The sequence below is a fragment of the Mercenaria mercenaria genome, chromosome 12, assembly GCF_021730395.1.
Source record: "Mercenaria mercenaria strain notata chromosome 12, MADL_Memer_1, whole genome shotgun sequence".
In the NCBI taxonomy this organism is placed as follows: Eukaryota; Metazoa; Mollusca; class Bivalvia; order Venerida; family Veneridae; genus Mercenaria; species Mercenaria mercenaria.
Genome location: NC_069372.1, coordinates 4858434 through 4880401, shown reverse-complemented (window position 1 = coordinate 4880401; position 21968 = coordinate 4858434). Strand labels below are relative to the sequence as shown.

Here is a 21968-nt window from a genome sequence, read left to right as displayed (position 1 = left end):
ATTTCCTGCATTTCCATTCCTTAATCCAGGATAACAAGACATTATTGATTCCAAAATGTCGAGGAAAGCCACATCACTGTGTGAAAGAAATAAGCTTCTGATGGAGTAATTATGGACACATCCGTCTAGCAATCAGACTAATGTTCTTTCAAAAAGATTGTGAAATGCAGACGAGACCTTTAATAAGAGGACTTTATACTTTATGATTATTGTGTTTATTGAGGTCGATATGCGGATCTGTCGACCTGAAAATAGTGATACTGACCTAGTGCTTAGCATATCCTCATATAGACCGCACTAAAATAGAAAAAAGTGGAAACTCCACAGGTCACTCAACACGACAAAAATGAAATTGTTGCAGGCTCGGTTTGATTAAACTGTGCATGGAATGTAGTGGAAATGCATGCTTCCGCCCACGACCTCTAGACCTGTGTTGAGCAGAACTCAAGATGTTCACATATTACAAGTACCAAAAAACAATGTCGAGACATCCGCAAATGTGTTCATACGGTGATGCATATGGAACCTTCAATGATATAATATTGTGTGTCATTCCATAAAAAGCAGCGTATGTTACTCGTTTAAAATGATATGAGAAAACAATGCGCAGAACTATACAAACTGGAATTTAGAAGGGGGACTTGAGATTACGGAATCTGCATATCACAGAAACTGACAAAAGACGAAATTAAAAAGCAGGCACTATATCCAAGGTGTGTTTATACAATACCCAAAGCTATGAAAGCGGGAGTATTGAAACCATCCAAGCCAAAATGTTCAAGCTAAAAACTAAACAGTACCAATTACACAACATAAAAGTCGTGCTGAACGATCTGAAAAGATTAAAATATAACAGCTCTGACTGAATATAAGGAACATTTTACGGCCGCCACGCGGCACATACAACGCAGCTGTGATAATAAAATGGTAAAAGTGGAAACTCCACAGGTCGGTCAACACGACAAAAGTGAAAATGTTGCAAGTTCGGTTTGATTGAGCCTGTGTATGATGGACGTTAGCGAAAATGAATGCTTCCGCCCATGCCCTCTAAATCCAACATATTGATGGTTGACTGGAAACAGGGAAATCAAATTCACTTATCTGCTGAGATTGTTCAATTTTCCTCGGTATATTGTTTGCGAAGACACACTGTTTTGACGTCAAAATGCCATGACGTCACAGCTGGAAGTCAGTATGCGTTTTTTGCTCCGCCTATGAGACAATACGACGTTTTATTATTAAATTTTTGACTGCGTAAACACCAAAGGAAAGGACTTCAAAATAGATCTAATAATAACAGAAAGACAAAAACAACCATACAACAGTGTTTTAAAGTCCCCCAGCATGTTACCTCCTCTGTCGTATCTAATCCATTAAGAAAGATGTTCAATGGGTACACCCAACCTAATAAGGTCAATTCACGATACTTCCTCTTGTCATATATTTTATGTGAACAGTACTATTGGATAAAGAGCGATGTATACCAACAAAAGAAGCGTCAGCAATTGCCATTGATTAAGTGAAGCTCCAGGGAATAAAGTACTCTCGGGTTGGAGGTTTTAATAGGATATGAAACAGTTATGTCACCATCCCCCCCCCCCCCCCCCCCCAACACTTAACATTAAAATTAGAAATTATTCTTACGTCATTGTCATGATATCATCTCTTCAGTGTAATCAAACAGGTGGATTTTTCTTCACCAAAGTTAGAAATATGATGAAAGATGAAACATGTAAATATTGCTTTTGTCACGATGTCGGCTTCTAATGTGGAATGGAATATATGCATTGATCCAATCACTGTTGATATAGTCCTTCCAATGTTTATAGATGTAAAACCAATATTTATATAATACAGGACAAAGTAAAAGTGCCGCACTTTATGTGCTAAAATCGTAACAGGTAATAAATGATCAATAATAATATCACTTTCTCACTTCGATTCAATGTTCTAAATGTAATAGCAGACAAAGGAGGTTAATGTCTAATAAAAAATACCGTTGTTTAACCATAGTTTATAAGGTTCTATCAGTCAAATGTTTCTGTTTGTTATTGTTTGCTTTTGGAAATTATCAATATTTTAACCCACATAAACATTGATAACTCACAAAACTATTTATTGTAAAACGATATGAAATGTTTCCACACTAATAATATGAAGGCACGCACATTTTGATTAAACAACAATTTAAGTTCTGCTTTTATAGCCCCATATCTGTAAAAAGATTACTCTATGCTTAAATTGGAGATACTAAAACCATTATTTCTGCACGGTATTCTGTTATTATACCATGACATGAACCATCCAAAAATAATCAGACAACTTTGGTGCCAGTCAGTTACAATAAAGGCATTTGTATTGGTTTAAACTAGATATGTATTTAACAATGTGACCGTTTTACTAATGAAACAAGAATAACTAATTACCTTACAAAAACGTTTGGCAACTAAAAATTACTACATGAAATGCCGTCTTATATTTCCGTCTTTGAAAAAGCTTTTCAGCTATAATTTAACTTGAATAAATACATTATTCCTCGATATTTCGAAATTTTGACAAAACAACAATTTTACTTTTGCTTTAATAGCTTCATATCTGTGGAAAAAAAACAGATGTTTCTGTGCTCAAATAGGAGATAATATCACATTCATTATTAATTTTCAGAGTTTTCTGTTATTATACCATGACATGAACCATCTAAAATAACCCAAGAGCTTTTTACAATAAACTGGAAATGCTTGTTACACTGTTATTACGATAATTATCTGAACAGCTTTTTTTTTATTTTATCCTCAGATAGATTGACGAAAGATGATACTCGTAATAATGACGTACAACACTGCTACAACAAAATAAAAGAATCGGATCCAAATCTTGGAGCGCTTAATGGCTTTTAAAGATTTTAGATAAAAGATATATTAGTAGAAATAGAGTGTTGTAAGATCATATAGTCCATTTCTTCTTTCAGTATGCCTGAGGCCTTTTTCTAGACTTACAAAGTCTGTTGAGATCAAGGAATCTGTAATAATGTTAATATTCTTTCTGTATTTTCTCTCTAGGCTCATCTCAACAGTCGTTAGAGTCACAGATATGAGAGGTTTTTTTTCCAGAATGTGCTATTAAATAGGATTTTAGGGAACAGATATTTGTTTTGAAGGACTCTAGCGACTGATGCCAGTCTAGTCTTCTTCAGCCGTTGCTAAAGGGCGTGAGGGGTGTTGCACATTTCATTATCGCTAACAAACAAGCTCTACCTGACCGACTCTGCTGTTATTTTGCTTGGCTGCGTTTTATGTATCCAAAGGATCTTCCTATATATCTGGTTAACTTTTATATCAATAGTTTTACAGTTACTAATTACGATCGCAAAAAAAATCCCAATTTGCTACATTTTTTGGACCTTTCATAATAGGGTTATTATAGCGGTACCGCGATCAGCAATGTTGTATTCGGCTCCACTAGCTTTTGCCAGGCCTAGGTCCTACAAGGCGCTAACGGTCTGACAAAATCTATGAGTGTATCATTGGAGATCAAGGTAGGGATAGTAGTTTATTGACCCTTTTATTATACATACACTTATTTCTACTGTTATATTAGTCAAAATGGATTATAATTTTACACAATTAAGGCTAAACATTCGTTTGAATTGATGAACTTTTTGTCGCATGGAATGTCGTATTTATAACACGTATTCGTGGTTTTATTTTCATAAGTGAAAAAAGGGCTATATATCAGGGTATATAATAATACCTTTTATAACTGCGGACATAAACCGTATATGCTGTTATTTTGCACGATTGTGTTTTATTCTTTGAAATTACTTGGCATAATAAATTGAAAAGTACCGTTTCATTACTGGTTTGATGTAAATATAAACATAGAATATCATAATGACTCTAGGATATTAAGGGTTTTTAAAACAATTGTAAGGCAAATATATTCTAATCCATAGAGTAATATAATGCGTTTCATTCAAAGAACAAAGAATTTGAAATCAATCGTTTATCTGCCTATCAATATACCATTCTAAACGGCCAGCATGCAATATTGAGAGAAAAGGAATTTTAATAACATCTGAAAGATCTTTTGAAAGCACAGAACGCAATAAAGCAATAATACCGCAATCGGTTTGATCGAGTTTGTTCATGAGAGGTAATGTGAAATGTGCAACACAACACCGGCTTAAGCAAATATTTTGTTTAATAGATACTTCGAATTGACTCCATAACAAAAGAAGAAAGAGGAAATTTATCAACTGATACCCAAGTATTGGGATACATTTTCCATCTACCACATTAGTGCTGTGATAATAAAATATACCTGTAATTGATATAATGAAAGCATGTTACTCAATCAAACGAAATAACTCGAGATTTAATTCAGTCTATAAAATTTTCAAATTGTCTAACTTACTCGAGCCGAGGACAAATTCTACGCACAACTAAGGCGGTATAATTTGTTAAGATATCTAGTAACATGCTAAATATTGGTGAGATATATAATATTAGTCATGTTATTCCACGAAGGATTGGAACAGCTTTTCTGATGGAAAAATAAGTCCCTCCCTGCTATTTTGAGTAGCACAAGGTGATATATCTTTCCTCTATTAGTAGATTTGTCACAAGGGAAAAGACTTGTGAATCTCGCAGTAAATGCTTTAATTTATGAACAGCACGCAAAGCAAAGCTTTGTATTCTATTTTGTATTTTAGATAATGTGTGATAAAATGTCTTGGCATTATCACTTTATTTTCTTACCACGAGCAGCTCAGTGTTCCTTCTGCTCCTTTTGGATGTTGGGTCATGTTCTCCATTCAATTTTAAAATTTGATAGTTTCGCTTAAGCCGATGATAGGGGTTGTGAATTGCCAATTTCATTACATCTCATGACCAGACTCAGTCAACCCGTTTATGCTATTAGATCTCTTTAATTGCGCTGCTACGTTTCCAAAAGATCATCTAAAATCAAATTTATTAATCAACAATTTCGTTATATAACTAACCTGTATCATGAAATCCAATATATCGGATAAGAGCCTAGAACTTTGCAGTTATCGCAAGAATTTATTGTGTCTCTAGGCCAGAGGTCACCTTCTCGATGATGAAATTGTCTTTTTGATAAATTGTTATATTTCATATTCTTAAAATGTCACTACCATCACTGACATTTAACTGATACCTAAACGAGAGAAATATTTCTAAGGAAGAATATTTCTAAGGATGGAGATTTGTCCTTTGGAATTTGGCATATTATTCTTTCAGGGTTTATTTTGACATTACATTATGTTTTCTAAGACTGTATTATTTTTTTTGACCATCAAAGACTATGTTCCGTGGACTAAATCTGTTATAAAGGTTAATTACATGGTGTGAATGGCACTTTGTAAAACAGAAGAAGTGGAAACTCCACAACAAAAATGAAAATGTTGCAGAATCTGTTTGGCTGAGCCAGTTCATGGACGATGGTGGAAATGCACGCCCTCTAGCCCCTGGTTGAACAGAACTCAACATTTGCACATTTTATAAGTACTAAAATACAATTATTAGAAATCCACCTATATGTTCATACGGCGATGTACATACATGGAACTTTTAATAATACACTACAGTAGAGTGCAATTTCATGAAATGCGGCGTATGGTCCCTAATTAAAATAATGGAGTAGACAATGGGCAGAACAAAACAAACTAGAATTTAGAGAGGGGAGATCCACGGTTACTGAGTTATCATCATTTGTGAGAAACTCCCCAGAGAACTCTTAGAATGCTATTATGTGGGCAATAATTAGATATAACAACAGATTATATATGAAATTACTGAGAAGCGAGTTTTATGTTCTCAGTTTGAATTATTAATTTATATTTCCTAGATTCCTAAAAGGTTTTTATGGAGAACAATATATTCAGAATAATACATCAGACACAAAACATTAAACCTTGTAACAGCATTTCTCAAGTTTGTCTGTGTATTTCATTAAAGTACTGTTAATAATATTTTAATTAGATTTTAAACTATCACAGAGATATTCATGTGTAAGAAACTCCCCAGAGAACTCTTGAAATGTTATTATGTAGGAAATTATAAAATGAGCCGCGCCATGAGAAAACCAACATAGTGGGTTTGCGACCAGCATGGATCCATACCAGCCTGCGCATCCGCGCAGTCGGGTCAGGATCCATGCTGTTCGCTTTCAAAGCCTATTGCAATTAGAGAAACTGATAGCGAACCCACTATGTTGGTATCTCATGGCGCGGCTCACATGATGCACTTCTAAACTGCCCTGTATTCTACTCATATCACATGCTGACCTATAACATTCCCAGGTGATGTTATATAGGTTTTTTCTTTAAAAAAACTGAAGATTTTATGGAAAACATGCGTTTTGAACACAAGAAAAAATAATGCCGATTGGCAATGCAGTGAAACTAGTCTTAAAAGCATGAAGAGAACAAGAATGCTACTTTTTAATGTACAAAAAAGAGATGTTTTTCTTAACGTAGATGAATGAACTCACCCATTGCCTGCAATGCCTCTTCAAAATTTTCAGTCCTATCTAACTCCCAGTTACCAGTCAGTTTTTCTTTAATTTCTTCTAATGCGCTCCCCATTATGTTAATGACCAAAACTTTATCAGACTGTTGAGAAATGGTCCGCTGTTTTTCTATTGAGTCACCTATTCAGCTCTATAATTGTCAGTTAAGTAGTACAGTAGATAATTTTTCAAACGCTTTCGTACTCAAAATAAAATTCAATTAAATGATTTTCTGATCCTTATTTCATCAGTGTCCCATGTCACTTAGCACTTTATACATGCCCTGAACAATGATATTTCCAATAATGCGTGAATTACATCCAATAATGAGTTTCCTTTTGTTATATTTCGCGTGATCCGATACAAGGTCTATTATCTTAATGACGTATCTATAAAATAAATACCCTGCAAATGTCCCAAAAGTAATTAGGAGTCTGTTGACTTTCTCTCAAAGACTTCTTCTGGTAATGCCGAGTTACAGAACGAGACTTACAAGTCACACATAAAAACATAACAAAAATCCAATAGAAAAAGATACACAGTCTAGGACTGTAGTAGAAAAGCTGGCATGACATACCAGTCTATTCAGTTGACCATTTTATCAAACTCTTATCGAATTCGGATATCACCTGCTTGTAAAACATCAAAAAGAGCGCAAGGCGTTTTTTTGTTTGTTTAAAAAATACATGCATAATGTGACCGTAAGAAAAACTAACGAACTAATGTACGTTGCAAAGAAGTAACGTTTTATCCATGTAGAATGTGCACAGGTTTACATGGCAAAGTTCTAATGAGTCACGTTAGATTAAAAAAAAAGCCATTGCTTAAGATTTTCCTGAAAAGAGTTAAATCAAATGACCTTGAAATGAATAAATTAAATTAGAACATATTTTTCTTTAGTATAATGCACAATAATTACCATGTTTTACATCTTACACTCAAGAAACATATGAAATCAATCTATTGCTACAGCAATGTGTAAATGACGTCATAAACACAATAAAATGGCTGCCTCCATGATCAGCCGATTTCTTAAATTTCAAGCTGTCATATCTTTTTCAATTGTGGTCCGATTTTAAAAATTATTTCAGCATTATGAAAGGCTTTATTGTTAGGCATTCCTTGCTCTTTAAGAATGTGTTTTATCAGCATAGCGTATTTATACATTTCTAGCAAAATCTGTTTTGCATCACAAAGCATACCTATCTTTTAACTAAAATTATTGTGTGCTTCAAAAAAACTTATGTTTAGAAACATGAATAAATTGCATATCCACCACATCATTGAGGAAGTTCGCACTGGCTAACTGTCTGAACGATTTCCACTTCCATCAATTATAATCTGATTTAGATTAATTGACTAGAAAAATATTTACATGAACTTAATTGGCTTATTATCCCTGAATGTTTACAAGAAGATTCTTTTGAATCATAGAATACAACCCAACCAACCAATAGCAGAATTGGTCTAAACAGGATTCTAGTACGTGCAATACTCCCCAAGGCTATTAGCACCTGCTCATTGTCTCGCATTGACTTTGGTCATATACATCGGCTCGCCCAATATGCTTCTTCGAATGGTTACTCGTCCGAATATATTGCCGTATTGTGCAGAACAATGTTAAATAACCTAATAATAATATCGCTAGTCATGGAACAAACATTATTTTGCTATTATGGCTTATTATAGATATGCCATTTCTATTTTATGAATATGTCTGCAGATTGATTATATAACTTAATTTAATTTCCGTGGTTCGAAATAACACATTACTCCCTAACTGCGTGTTAGCAAACAATTACGAGATAACTTATGATGCCAGGCAATAACAATATGAGCGGTATGAGGATCAACTAAACTTGGCTTTTTTGTTGCTGTTTATCTTATGTCAAATATAAGCAAGAGTAAACTATCAAAAACGTGGTTCTATTGCATCATTGGGTCTTCCTTAACAGGAATCAATCACACAAACAAGAAGATATTCTAGATAGTATGTATTTTAATACCGATACTAAACGTGCTGTTTATCTTTTTAAGGGGTCACATGTGTGAACTGTAGGTAAGCCATGTATAATGCAACTTTATCAATTATACGGCTTCGTTTCAAAATTAATATACTCGGCAACAGTGTAGATACCTTTTCTTCCCAGTTTGTTTCATTTCATTTGTTTAATTAATTTTTAAAAATAAAATTCAGTTATACATTTTAAGGTTACTGTAAAGCGCAAACGAATATTTTTATACTTTTTGCGCTATATAAATGTATTTGTATTTGTATTCATAGTTTTTACACCTATGCATAAAATAAGCGACAAAGATTTCAGTGCCACTAATGAACTGAGTCCACAATGATTTTGTTTGGTTCCGGTTCTTCATTTACATTCAAAATGATCTCCAGTGGGATTATCTACTATTTTCGTGCAACATATGTGCGTACTGCATGAACCCGAGCTCTGAACTAGCCTACAAGATGTAATATGATAGCGATGCACCTAAGAACATACAATTTTACAACTATCACAGGAATGTTTATTATTGCAGTTGGCTAGTATCTTTGCAACATTTGTCTTTTATGTGTTAAATTTAATACATTTTGTTTACGCAGTGTCGGTTAGATAAATTAAAATTTTAGAAAATAAATAGCAGCTTCATTTTCAATTTATCGAATGTTTCAAGAAACATTAATTCTGTTGGAGAACAGTTTGTCTAATATCTTAGATGAATAGCTTTTGAATTATCACAGACATTAATTTTGTCTCGTAGCGCCTTGGGTACAATGATTGTAATAGATATTTTCGTTATATCACAGCTGAAAATAAATGATGAAGAAGATGACTGGAATGCAGACATAGGCATAAACAGAAACAATGTTCTCAGTTTGAAGCTCTAGATATGTATTTTAAAGGCATCGTTTGGTTCTAAATCTTTGTCAGATGGTTTCAGTATTTGTTTTTGAGCATCACACATTTTTTTCTCGTTTGTAATTTTATTCAACTCAAAGGAGCCTTGTGTTTGTCACGCTGGCCCACTGCAGAACCGCCTATATATGTGTTTATGTGTAATAGATAAATATCATTGGTTAAATTGAACTACGATATCAAAATTATCATGGTTTAATTTCAAATGCAATTTTCTTCGTCAAAGATTAGTTATATTCTTTATTACTATAACAAAAAGAAACTGATACGAGCATTTTTGTTGTTCATTCCTCTATAATATTTAGAGTGCCATTTTATACGGAACGGCCAATTTCCCCATTTCTTATTAAACTTTTTTTTGCACAGTAACACCAATGATTTTCTCTTTTACATTTTAGATATCGATTAAGCATGTTTAATGTGTTTAGGTTCCTTAATTGTAAGAGTTTTACATGTTAAGAAGTACAAAAAGTGTCATTAATTTGTTGACGCCATTCTCTCCTTTGGAGAAATACATACAATAAACATACAAAACAGGTGTTCACTCAAAGGAACTTTCAAGCACCGTGATATGTACATCATGTGGTGAACAACTACAGCTGATGTGCCAGAGATTTTAATTTTTATGACGATATAAATTTCTGAATCCTCTTTCAAATAACGAACCTTAATATTCTGAAGGATTGTAGTACTTCCATGAGTTTTGAAAAGGTTTTGCGAATTCGCATGCGCTCAACAACTTTGAATGGAAGAAACTGTCATAAAAAGTTTCTAAAGACTTTTTCAAACAAATATACTGGAAAGGTTTTCTGATACATTCGGTATATACCATATTATATTATTTAAAAAACAGAAACAGTTTTCACATAATAAACTAAAAACTTATTTTTATATTAAAGGAAGAAGACTGGATGAAGATTATGACAGTAATACACAGTCGAAACATTTTACGCCCCCTTGGCAGTTTTGGCAATATATTTATAACATTAATAGTACATTAAATTTCTTCTCAGACATTTAGATAATTATGTTGTCGAGAACATATCAAACATTCTTAACATCAAGTAATTCAAAGTACCTCATACTTTCGTCCAAGTTTTTAAAAGTCACAAAAAATACAGATGCATAATTTGCTTTCATCCCGTTTGCAAGTATCCTTTGAAAGGGTGCAGAGTTGGAAATACTGAATTTTCACTGATATTTGGTCAGATATCAAACCAAGTTTTAATTTCGTTTCACGATATGACAAGATAAGATTTGTCATGAACTTCTTGCCTTATAATGGAATTCATTCGTTTGTAAATTCTAGAAATTTATGCGTATTTTTTTTAGAATTTTTTACATTTTGTTGTGATCGTAAAATACATACAATGAAATTATAGCGCAACTCGATTTTGATGATTTTTTTCTCTATTATACAAAAAGAAACATTTTTCAAAATGTATGAGGAATGTCAAAAACAGATTCCGAGTAGTAATAAAGTTATTGCAAAAATACCGAGAGAGCGTTAGAAGCCTTAGTAAACCCAAAAACATATTCAGTTTAAAATTGTTAAAAATAGTGTTAGAACTTACACGCTTGTACAGTATGGTATCATTATGAAGCGCCATAGTCTTAATATCATGTTTGAAGTAAACATCGTCAACGTTTTAGCAAACAAATTCACTTACCCATGGCCTTTAAAGCCTCGTCAAAATTGTCTGTCCTATCAAGGGCCCAGTTACCGCATAGATTCTCCTTAACTTCATCCAGTTCACTTCACTTATTTCAAAATGATTCTTTGAATTATTTTGCAGCTTTGACCGTTCTAATTACTGTTGCTAATTGCGATAGCAGACAGAAGATACTGTATGCTGTAAGGAATACGCTGTTAAACCGAAAAGTATTTTAATAGTCTGCACCATAAATAAAAGCGTCATTTCACAAACGGTTATCCATCCCTATTTAGAATTAAATATCCTATACCCCGATTTAATCACCATTCGGACAATATTTCAGAAAATTTTTAGGTACCTGCATGGTTATAACTCTCGACCTCAGACACTTGCTGGTTCTTGGTAAAGGCTCTCAATGTCAGAATCTTGCTGGTACCTGGTTAAAACTATCGACCTCAGACTTGCAGGTACCTGCATAGTTCTACTATCCATAAGCTAGCTTGAGACCTTCTTATCATACAAGTATATGCCGAGAAGAGTTTCGAACCAACAAAATTGAAGGGCTAGAGATTCGTAGTCAACGACTTCATTTGCTCGACCATGCAGATCACCGCAATGGAGCTTAAACTAGCTAAAGTAAAGGAAAGGACCGAAACTTTTTACGAGCTTTTATACGATTTAAATAGAAAGATGTGGTGAATTCAGGCGCAACAAAAGCGTTGATGTTGGCAATATTATTGTTGTTATATAGGTCGTACGGTTTTATAATTATATGGTCTAACGTACTTCTTTAAGTCTTATTGAGCCTTTGTTGATGGTTTTGTCAGTTGGTTGTGGTGGGCAAATTCTTTGATTGTTACTCTAGTTGACCAGTATATACATACGCTTACGTAACCTCGAATGCCATTTCGGCCATTCTTCGGCATGTCGGAACATTGCCTTTTTATAACAACCGCAGAAACATGCTGTAGTGTCCATGATTGTAATCATTAATTTACTGGAACTTTGATTTTCGTATTGTCAAAGATATAAAAAAAAATCTGGCTTACATTCTTTTTTTCATTGGAATTGCTTGGATTACTTGTCGATGCACGTATTTAACCTACAGAGACATTAGTGATTAATAAAACACGCGTAGAAGACGAAATGCCTATAGGTCTTCGATTAAGCATACCTATCAAATTAATGATACATACTTCTGGCAAAAAAAATGTGTTTCCCGATTCACACTGCGTGCTGTTCGTTGATGTAATTATTTTATGAAAATAATTAAGCACACGAAGTAATCACGAGCTGTATTCAATAGGAACTAACAAGTATGGAAGTAGCAGCTATGCTGGTAAATGCATGGCTCTGTGGCTGTGTTTGGGGTGCTCTGTGAATCCGGGAAATCTACCCTTACCTTTTATCTTTTGAAGACGTTTCTGTCATTTTAGAAATGCTCAAAATAAATTACACTCTCAGACTTGTTATGGATACGGTATTAAATTAAAGTCTCGACAGAAACAGTGTAAGAAATTTCTGCACACGTAGGAAGTCTAAGTGTCAGGAGTGTGATATAGGACACAGCATATTTTATTCTATTCCCTTATCTATGATGGCTGATTTCTGCCATGTCGTGTTGGCGAGGCGAAAATACAACATGAAAACACAAAAACTTGAAAAACACTTTATTTTTGTCGAGTTTTGGTGTCTTTGTGTTGACACCTCCACACACACATGACACATTCTACGAGAAAACTCGACGTTTAGAGGTCGCCGACATAACTATTTATCTGGCTGGTTTTCGTGTTGGCGGGTATTTGTCGTGCGGTCGTGGCTTCGCTCCGCCGACACGAAAACACGACATATATCTGCAGATAAACAGTGTATAATGTCATCATTGGGACTTATTACATAATTAATATATTCTAATAGTGTAAGTAGTTTTTTTCAAATTTTAAATGCAATTAAAGCATGAAAATGTTCTTTTAAGAAACGTTACGTAGCGTAGATAAAAGGTTTGTCAATATAAAAACACATATTTATCAGAAGGTGTTGACTTTAACAATTTTATTCACGTATAGTAAAGAGACAATAATGCAATCATCAACTTTAATCGTGTCTTTTTTCTAAATTTTGTACAATTTATGTTATTTCCTAAAGCTCAAACATAGACAAATTTCAAAGTGATAACTACTGCGAAACAATCGCAGAGAATTCATTATACCAAAAATTTTACAGGAGAAACATCAAAGTCTTGCGTATCAATTATAAAACACTAGAAGTGTGTCCATAGGACACAGCTCCCCCACTCCTGCCACTGTAACATGGTTTAATAACTCAGGTTAAACAATTTTTAAGATGTTTGCAACACAAACTTCTAAGAACCTTATGTGTATTTTTCACTTAGTTAGCCATAACACTGGCCTAGCTGAGTAAACTCCTAAAGAGAACACTTCATAGGCTATAAAACAATCCTCTAATAGTTTATGATTCTAGGTCAAGTAAATTTTAACATACATGTTTAACAAACTTTCTTTTTTGAGTAAGTCTGGACAAGAAATCTGGTCTTGTGTAGTAAAATAATGACAGTAGGTAAAATATTTTCGGAGCTACACGCGACAAAACATTAAAATGACAATTTTTTCCTAGGTCAGGGGCCATAACTCCTACAATATTAAATGAATCTGGACGCGAAACCCCATGTGCACAACTGCACATGCTGACCAGCATTCCTGTAAACTTTGGTGACTCTAAGTCCAATACTTTTGGAGCTACGCGCGACACAACATTAAAATGACAATTTTTTAACTAAGTCAGGGGCCATAACTCCTACAAGGCTGAATGATTCCGAACGCGAAACCCCAGGTGCACAACTGCACATGCTGACCAATATTCCTGTAAACTTTGGTGACTCTACGTCAAATATTTCTGGAGCTAGGCGCGACACAACATTAAAATTACCAATTTTTACTAAGTCTGGGGCCATAACTCCTACTCCTACCGAATGAATCCGGACGCGAAACCCCAGGTTAACAACTACACATGCTGACATGCTGACCAACGTTCCTGTAAAGTTATGTGAGTCTACATCAAATACTTTTGGAGCTAGGCGCGACACAACATTAAAATGACCAATTTTTACAAAGTCAGGGGCCATAACTCCAACACGACTGAATAAATCCGGACGCAAGACCACAGGTGCACAACTACACATGCTGACCAACATTCCTGTAAAGTTTTGTGACTCTACGTCAAAGACTTTTGGAGCTAGGCGCGACACAACATTCTCGGAAGGACGGACGGGCGGACAAGAGCAAATCTATATGCCCCCACCACTCATGGGGGTAGGGGGGGGGCACAATGACAATCTGTCGATAACATTTGTGGAGCCTCAAGTTAAAGGATTTAAGCGGAGAGAAATGAAGCTCCAACACCGAAAAAGTAGCCTATGACCTTTCTCTCTGCATTCAAAAATAACCATAGACCTGAAGTAAAACCTACCTAAATTTCTTCCAAAGAATAATTGCAAAATAAAGAAGGTAAGAAGTATTTTCAAAGACGTCTAAACCTTCATCCTTCTGTATCAGAGTTTAAGTTTAAACTTTAAACAGCAAGAAATGGCTAATCAAATGAAATTTTTCCGCTTTTTTACAACAAATCAATAGTAAGTCTTGAAATAAAAATCAGTTTATCTTACTAGATAAAAGAACTGAAATGAATAAAAGTTTGGTCCTCGTGGGGTTTGAACATATCCTCTCCTGAAAAATTAGTTATAATAGGTTTATGGTATGAACTGAATATTCTTCAAAAACAGGAGGTACAATATTATGTGTCTGTTAATTTTCATAACCATTGTATTTTTTAATGAAAAGGACTAGACCATAATCATTAACAGTCCGGTTGGTAGCGGAGTTCGAGCCAAAAATTTCCCTCATACCTACAAGAAAATCGCCCCCATCACTATTTCATTGCTTTGACTAAGTAAAAATTGTGACAGGTAAATTTTAAAAAATGTATTGATTTTTGTCTACGCGTTGAACTACTTTAGTTACGCGGCAAATATTTGTCATGTGACCAAGGTAAGTGACACACAGAAAACTATATTTATCGCTAAAAATATTAGTCGTCGGTAGTAAAAATCTTTATAACGTGAAAATCACGGATATAGATTTTTTATGAAGCATTTGCAAAATAAAGCAGTGATTTATAATTGAAAATGCAAATAGGCCCTTTCTTATATATTACTGATCTGATGCTAGTCTTGACAACCATTTTGTGGAATTTGTTGATATGCTGCTATGCCTGGGCCAATTATTTTCAAGTGCGCACACAATACTTTTAAGTGAATCAGTTGGATTTCTTGACATTTAGAAAATATTTGGCCAACTACATACTGAATGTTTCATCTCACTTTGTTTTATGTAAGATTTAAAAAAAAAAAATTGTTACACAGTTTTGAAAGATTTCTCAAAAAATGTTACAAAGGTTGATTTGGTGTCGAGGTCAAAGCGACCTTAAATGCCTGAGTCTGCTTTTACTGATGATCTCATTTCATGCGTACAGATATTGGTTCCCTATTAGATCCATTAGATATTAAGTCAAGTCAAAGACTAGAGATGCTTTTGAGAAAAGCGCATGTCACTCACAACTGCCTCTATGAAAAATGTCTAGTTTCTCTAGATGGTTTAGATGAGTGGATCTAATTAGATGGTCTGGACGTGGATCCAGTAATTCAATTGCCATAATTCAAAAGTGCCTGGGCGGATTTGGCTAGTTATCGAACTTTGCCGAGGTCTCATGGTCAAATACATTCTGTTCAAGTTTAGTTAAGATCGGATAAGAAATGTTTGACTTAGAGTGCGGACAAGAGTAACAAAACCAATTTTTGGTAATTCATGGGCCGTAACTCCAATATACTTTGACCGATTTGGCTAATTATCGAATAGAGAGTGAGTCTACCTTACAAGTGTATCAATTAGTGAGAAGGGGAAACAATGTAATTTATTTAAGATTGATATATACTTGATAACTTTTAAAGTTATACTATTTTTTTTAGGGGGGGGGGGGGGGGAATTTCTATGTAAAGAAAGATATTTGTTGATAAAACACAATAATAAGATAATCAGAAACTTATTTTCACAATAATGAAATAATGATAAACTTACTTAAAGAAATATGCAAGTTTTTATTTTTTCAAAGTCTGTCTGGAGAATTGTGATATTTCAGAAAAATGTGACTTTCACTCATCTAAAGCTTGCAGAATACTGTAAATAACATTTGTCTAAAATTGAAAACAGTATGTGCATTTCAAAGTTACAAAGCAAAGCATGAAAAAAGTCACTTTTGGCAACATACTGAAAATGAAATTTCAGTATTCAATAATTTTATGTTCAAATAATGTTGATTACATGAATACAAGAAACCCAGTTTCCAATTAGAAAAATATTGTTTGTCAGCACAAAGAGCTCATGAAGTTTTCACTATACTTGTGTTTTATTATCATTATTATTTTCAATATTATTACTGTATCTTTAATCATCCTTTATATAATATAATAATAATAATTATGATTATTTTTATTATTATTATTATCATTATTAAAACATTAAAGTAATAGTTACTATCATCTATATAATATCAAAATAATAATTAATATTATTATCATTCCACATTCACTGAAGAAAAATTAATTTCTTTCAACTCCACTGCACACATCTTCATGGTCTAGTTGGGGTCCCTGCTGTGCTAATTGCCCTCTAATCAGTTACGGTTACATAATCGCTGATAAGCAGCAGATAAGATGGGAGTTCTATATTGGATTTGAGGACACTTATATAGTAGTGAATCTAGGCCTTTAACAAGAATCAATCACACAAACAAGACGATATTTTAGTATGTATCTTAATAACGATAATAATCGTGCTGTGTTTATCTCTTTTTTTCGGGGGTGCGGGGGTGGGAGTGGGTGGGTGGGGGGTACAAGTGTGAATTTTAGCTAAGGCATGTATAATGCAACTAATTAATTATACAGCTTCGTTTCAAAATTGATATACCCGGCAACATTATAGATACTCTAGTACCTTTTCTTCCTAGTAATTGTTTCATTTTTATTGTTTAATTAATTTTCAAAAATAAATTTCAGTTACACATTTTAAGGTTACTGTTAAGCGAAAAAATATTATTTTTTTATACTTTTTACGCTATATAAATGTATTTGTATTTGTATTTATAGCTTTTACGCCCATGCATAAAATAAACGACAAAGTTTCAGTACTACTAATGGAGTCCACAATGATTTTGATTGGTTCCGGCTGTGTATTTACATTCAAAATGATTTCCGGCTGGATTATCTAATATTTTCTTGCAACATATGTACGTACTGCATGAACCCAAGCTCTGAACTAGCCTACAAGATGTAATTTATGATAGCGATGCACCTAAAAGCATACAATTTTGCATCTACCACAGGAATGTTTATTATTACAGTTGGCTAGTAGTGTCTTTACCACATTTGTCTTTTACGTGTTAAATTTAATACATTTTGTTAACGTAGTGTCGGTTAGATAAAATGATAATTAAATTTTAGAAAATAAGTAGCAGTTTCAGTTTCAATTTATCTGATGTTTCAAGAAACATTAATTCCGTTGGAGAACAGTTTTGTCTAATATCTAAGATGAATAGCTTTTGAATTATGACAGAAATTAATTTTGTCTCGTAGCGACTTTGGTACAATGATTGTAATTGATAGTTTCATTATTTCGCAGCTGAAAATAAATGATGAAAGATAAACGAAGCCACGCGCTAATGATAAATAGGTGACTGGATTGCAGACATAGGCATAAACAGAAACAATGTTCTCAGTCTGAAGCTCTAGAAATGTTCATTTAACGCGTCGTTTGGTTCTAAATCTTTGTCAAATGGTTTCAATATCTCTTTTTTCCCATTTCTTATTAAACTTTCTTTTGCATAAAAGCACCAATGATTTTCTCTTTTACATTTTTTACAAATCGATTAAGCATGTTTAATGTGTTTAGGTTTCTTAATTATAAGAACTGGATATTAAGATTTATTAAAAAAAATGTCATTAAATTGTGAAACTGACGCCATTCTCACTTTCAATTATTACAAAATACAGAAACCTTCAAGCATCGTGATTTGTACGCCATGTGGTAAACAACTTAAGCTGAAGTGCCAGAGAGTTTAATTTTTATGACGATATAAATTTCTGAATCCTCTTTCAAATAACGAACCTTAACATTCTGAAGAATTGTAATACTTCTATTAGTTTCGGAAAGGTTTTGCGAATTTGCATGCGCTCAACAAAATGGAAGAAACTGTCATAAAAAGTTTCTAAAGACTACTTTGAACACATTTACTGGGAAGGTGCCCTGATACATATTGTATTACTTAAAAACAAAAAAATGGTTTAAACAGGATAAGCTAAAAATCATTTTTATAATAAATAGAAAAACTGTTTATAACAGTAATACACAGGTCGAAACTTGACAATTCTGGCATTGTCTTTTAAACACTAATAGTACATTAAATTTCTTCTCAAACATTGAGATAACTATGTTGTCAAGAACTTATCAAACATTTTTAAAATATAGTACCTCATACCTTCATCTAACTTTTTAAAAGTCACAAACATATAAATGCATAATTTGTTACATCCCAATGGGTGCAAAGGTGTAAATATTGAATTTACACTGATATTTCGTTATCTATCAAGCCAAGTTTGAATTTTCTTTCACCATAGGACAAGATAAGATGTTATTGTGATTGTATCATGATTTTCTTGCCTTATAATGGAGTTCATTCGTTTGTACATTCTAGAAATGTATGCGTATTTTTGAAACTTGGTTTTAAAAATAAAATACATACAATCAAACTATAACGTATCTCTATTTTGTTGAATTCTTTATATATTATACAAGAAACATTTTTCTAAATGTGTTAGAAATATCATAAACAGATTCTGAGTAGTAATAAAGTTATAGCAAAAATATCGAGAGAGCGTTAGAAGCTTCGACTTGTAAACAAAGGTAAATCCAATAACATATGCAGTTAAAAATTGTTAAAAATAAGATTAGAACTTACTCACTTGTACACTATTATACATCATTATCAAACACAATTGTATTGATGCCATCGTCGAAGTAAACATTTTCGTTAATGTTTTAGCAAAGAAATTCACTCACCCATGGCCTTTAAAGCCTCATCAAAATTGTCTGTCCTATCAAGAGCCCAGTTACCGCATAGCTTCTCCTTAACTTCATCCAGTTCACTTCCCATTATTTCAAAATGATTCTTTGAATTATTTTGCAGCTTTGACCGTTCTAATTACTGTTGCTTATTGCGATAGCAGACAGAAGATATTGTATGCTGTAAGGAATACGCTGTTAAACCGAAAAGTATTTTAATAGTCTGCACCATAAATAAAAGCGTCATTTCACAAACGGTTATCCATCCCTATTTAGAATTAAATATCCTATACCTGATGAAAGACAACATGATTCGAAATTCACCCTCTCTTAATATGTATCTCACCTCTCCTGAAACTTGTCTCAAGTTATCGCGATTACAGGATAAACTGTTACTGTATAGGAGGAATCCAATACATGCATGCAAGCTCATCGGTACGGTTTCTCATTCATAAGAATTTGGCTGTTTTCCTACTTACAAGTGGGATATAAAACGTTCAACTTTGACTTCAAACACTTTGTCCTTACGTTTTTTTCTTTCTTTTTACTTTTTGCAAGGATATTTACAAGTATATTAAAAAACAACAACACGTGATTGCGTATTGAAACAATATTCATACGATAAAATATCGGAGGAAGCACAATGGTTTTAGAGATAACATGGTGCAATAGCCATATTTTATATCTTGTAACTGGATGGTAATATTTAAATGAAATTTGGTCACTTTAAAGACATTCAAAATTAAAAACGTTTCACCGAGAGATTTTTCGTATTTTATCATTTTTTGGGGAGATAATCGGTATTGAAGTTAACATTGATGCCTATGGGAAATATATAATTTTTTTGATTATGAGAATCTGAGCTCGAGTTTCGAGAAAATTTTACGGTAGAAAGCTGCATTATATGATTCTGATACAAATATAAAAAAGAAATCTAAAATTCCCCGTAGGGAAAAGGAGAAAAAACAAAATTATCAGAGGAGGTAATCTAAAGGAATGTTTTGAGAACTTCTGTCACTATATAACTTGTCAATATGCACCTTATTTCTATCGTTTGACATTTTCAAAGCTTACATTATTAAGTTGTATGTACGCTTTTGGTGAAATTGAGGCCTATTACTGGTAGTCATTCTTAAAGTGAGACACCAGGCGATAAGTGAATACCTGTACCCATATAATTTACATATTCCTTCTACATAGAAACTGTTCTTACGTGTGTGGTTGTTCATTCTTTTATGTTTTGCCTCAGCTATTTTTCCAAATTTTGTCTTGACTGTATTTAGAGTTACTTTATTTAAACATATTTTATCCCTTCCTTTTTTATGACAACATATATAATGTACATATACAGAACATATATAAAAAACATTCTAATAAAAGTAAAGGGTCGGACCACAAGTTCTTATTAGTTCGATGCGTCCCCGTAGGTATATTTAAAGGAAAATTTATATTATTGATTACATTGTATTTTTATAAAAAAAATGACAAACTGTAATTGGACGAGTACGAAGTAAAGCGAAATGAACAGCAACAATGTTGGAGAAGAAGTAGGAACGACTTAACTGTAAAAGTTTAGAGAAAGCGAGACAGATGGAAATATAAGAAGAGAGAAAGTACGAAGTCTTGGGTCGTAACTTGGTGAGGTACAACTGCGTTAAGCTTATAATTCGGCAGCAATCAAATATCTTAACGAAAACGATTTATATGTTTGATATATTTTTGTACTTAAATAAAATATTAGTGAATTTTCTTTTTCAGTATAATTTTCATCTCCAAACAAAGGGTACGTGTAATCAATGGATGAAAAATAGAGTTACTTTATACAATATACAAATTTAATAACGCTTTAAAAAACAAATTATATTATATGTAAATTTTAAGTTTTCAAAATATGTATATATACCTGGATCCTGTTTTGCTTGCCTACTTAGACCAAAGATAGGACTTCGGCGTAAGATGTTCCACAAAAATCATTTAAATTGATCCATCTAAACTATTCGACTATCCCAGGAACCTGAGTCAAAGAGAATGTGACTGCTCTGTCAAGAAGTTGAATTGATAACACTATGTTCTTTTTTTCATGATAGTAAAACAAAACAGGCCTAATCGAACCAATTTTGTACAGTAAGCACTGTATAGCTACTTACCCATAGCTTCAAGGGCCTCGTCAAAGTTTTCAGTCCTGTCAAGTTCCCATGCCCCTACAAGTTGTTCACGTATCTCCTCTAAAGTACTGCCCATTTTTACAGTTTCTAAAACTACTTTTATCAATACACTAAACGACTGTCACGCAAACTGATTTTTTCTTTAAAGACAGATGATCTGCTATTAATACTCTATTAAGTGCGAAACCTTTCTTTACCACTGATAGTTCGCATATAAATGAAAATGCTTTCTATTTAAGAAGAAAGCCTATATTATTATTGCTGTTTCTTATGCCATCTTGCGCTTATATAACACACTTAATGGAAACCGATAAGTCAAATGTGGATATCTAATACTGACAGTTTAACTTGACCTTTTCCAAGAATATAGTACTTTCCCGGGCTTCAGAATCTATAATTAAAACAAAATGCTTATATAGAATTTATTTCTTTAAAATTGAGGGGAAAAATCCATACATTGACAACGTTAAAAGAGGACAAAACAAGCATTTATATGGTGCTAAAAGTGAT

General features: G+C 33.2%; 1 protein-coding gene across 4 annotated transcripts in view; it reads right to left on the bottom strand.

Moving 5' to 3' along the window:
* Positions 1-21642, bottom strand: part of LOC123534488 (cellular retinoic acid-binding protein 2-like) — a 29601-nt gene extending 7959 nt beyond the window's left edge. Inside the window, exon 1 of one of the 4 annotated variants that reach the window (XM_045316767.2) lies at positions 21441-21642. In XM_045316767.2, the coding sequence (XP_045172702.1) occupies positions 21441-21534 (94 nt within the window). In that variant the 5' untranslated portion in view covers positions 21535-21642. Of the gene's footprint in view, positions 1-6513; positions 7108-11119; positions 11389-19290; positions 19726-21440 lie in introns of those variants that run through there. The other 3 variants (XM_045316765.2, XM_053519028.1, XM_045316766.2) reach the window with 3 other exon arrangements.
* Positions 21643-21968: the final 326 nt, after the last annotated feature.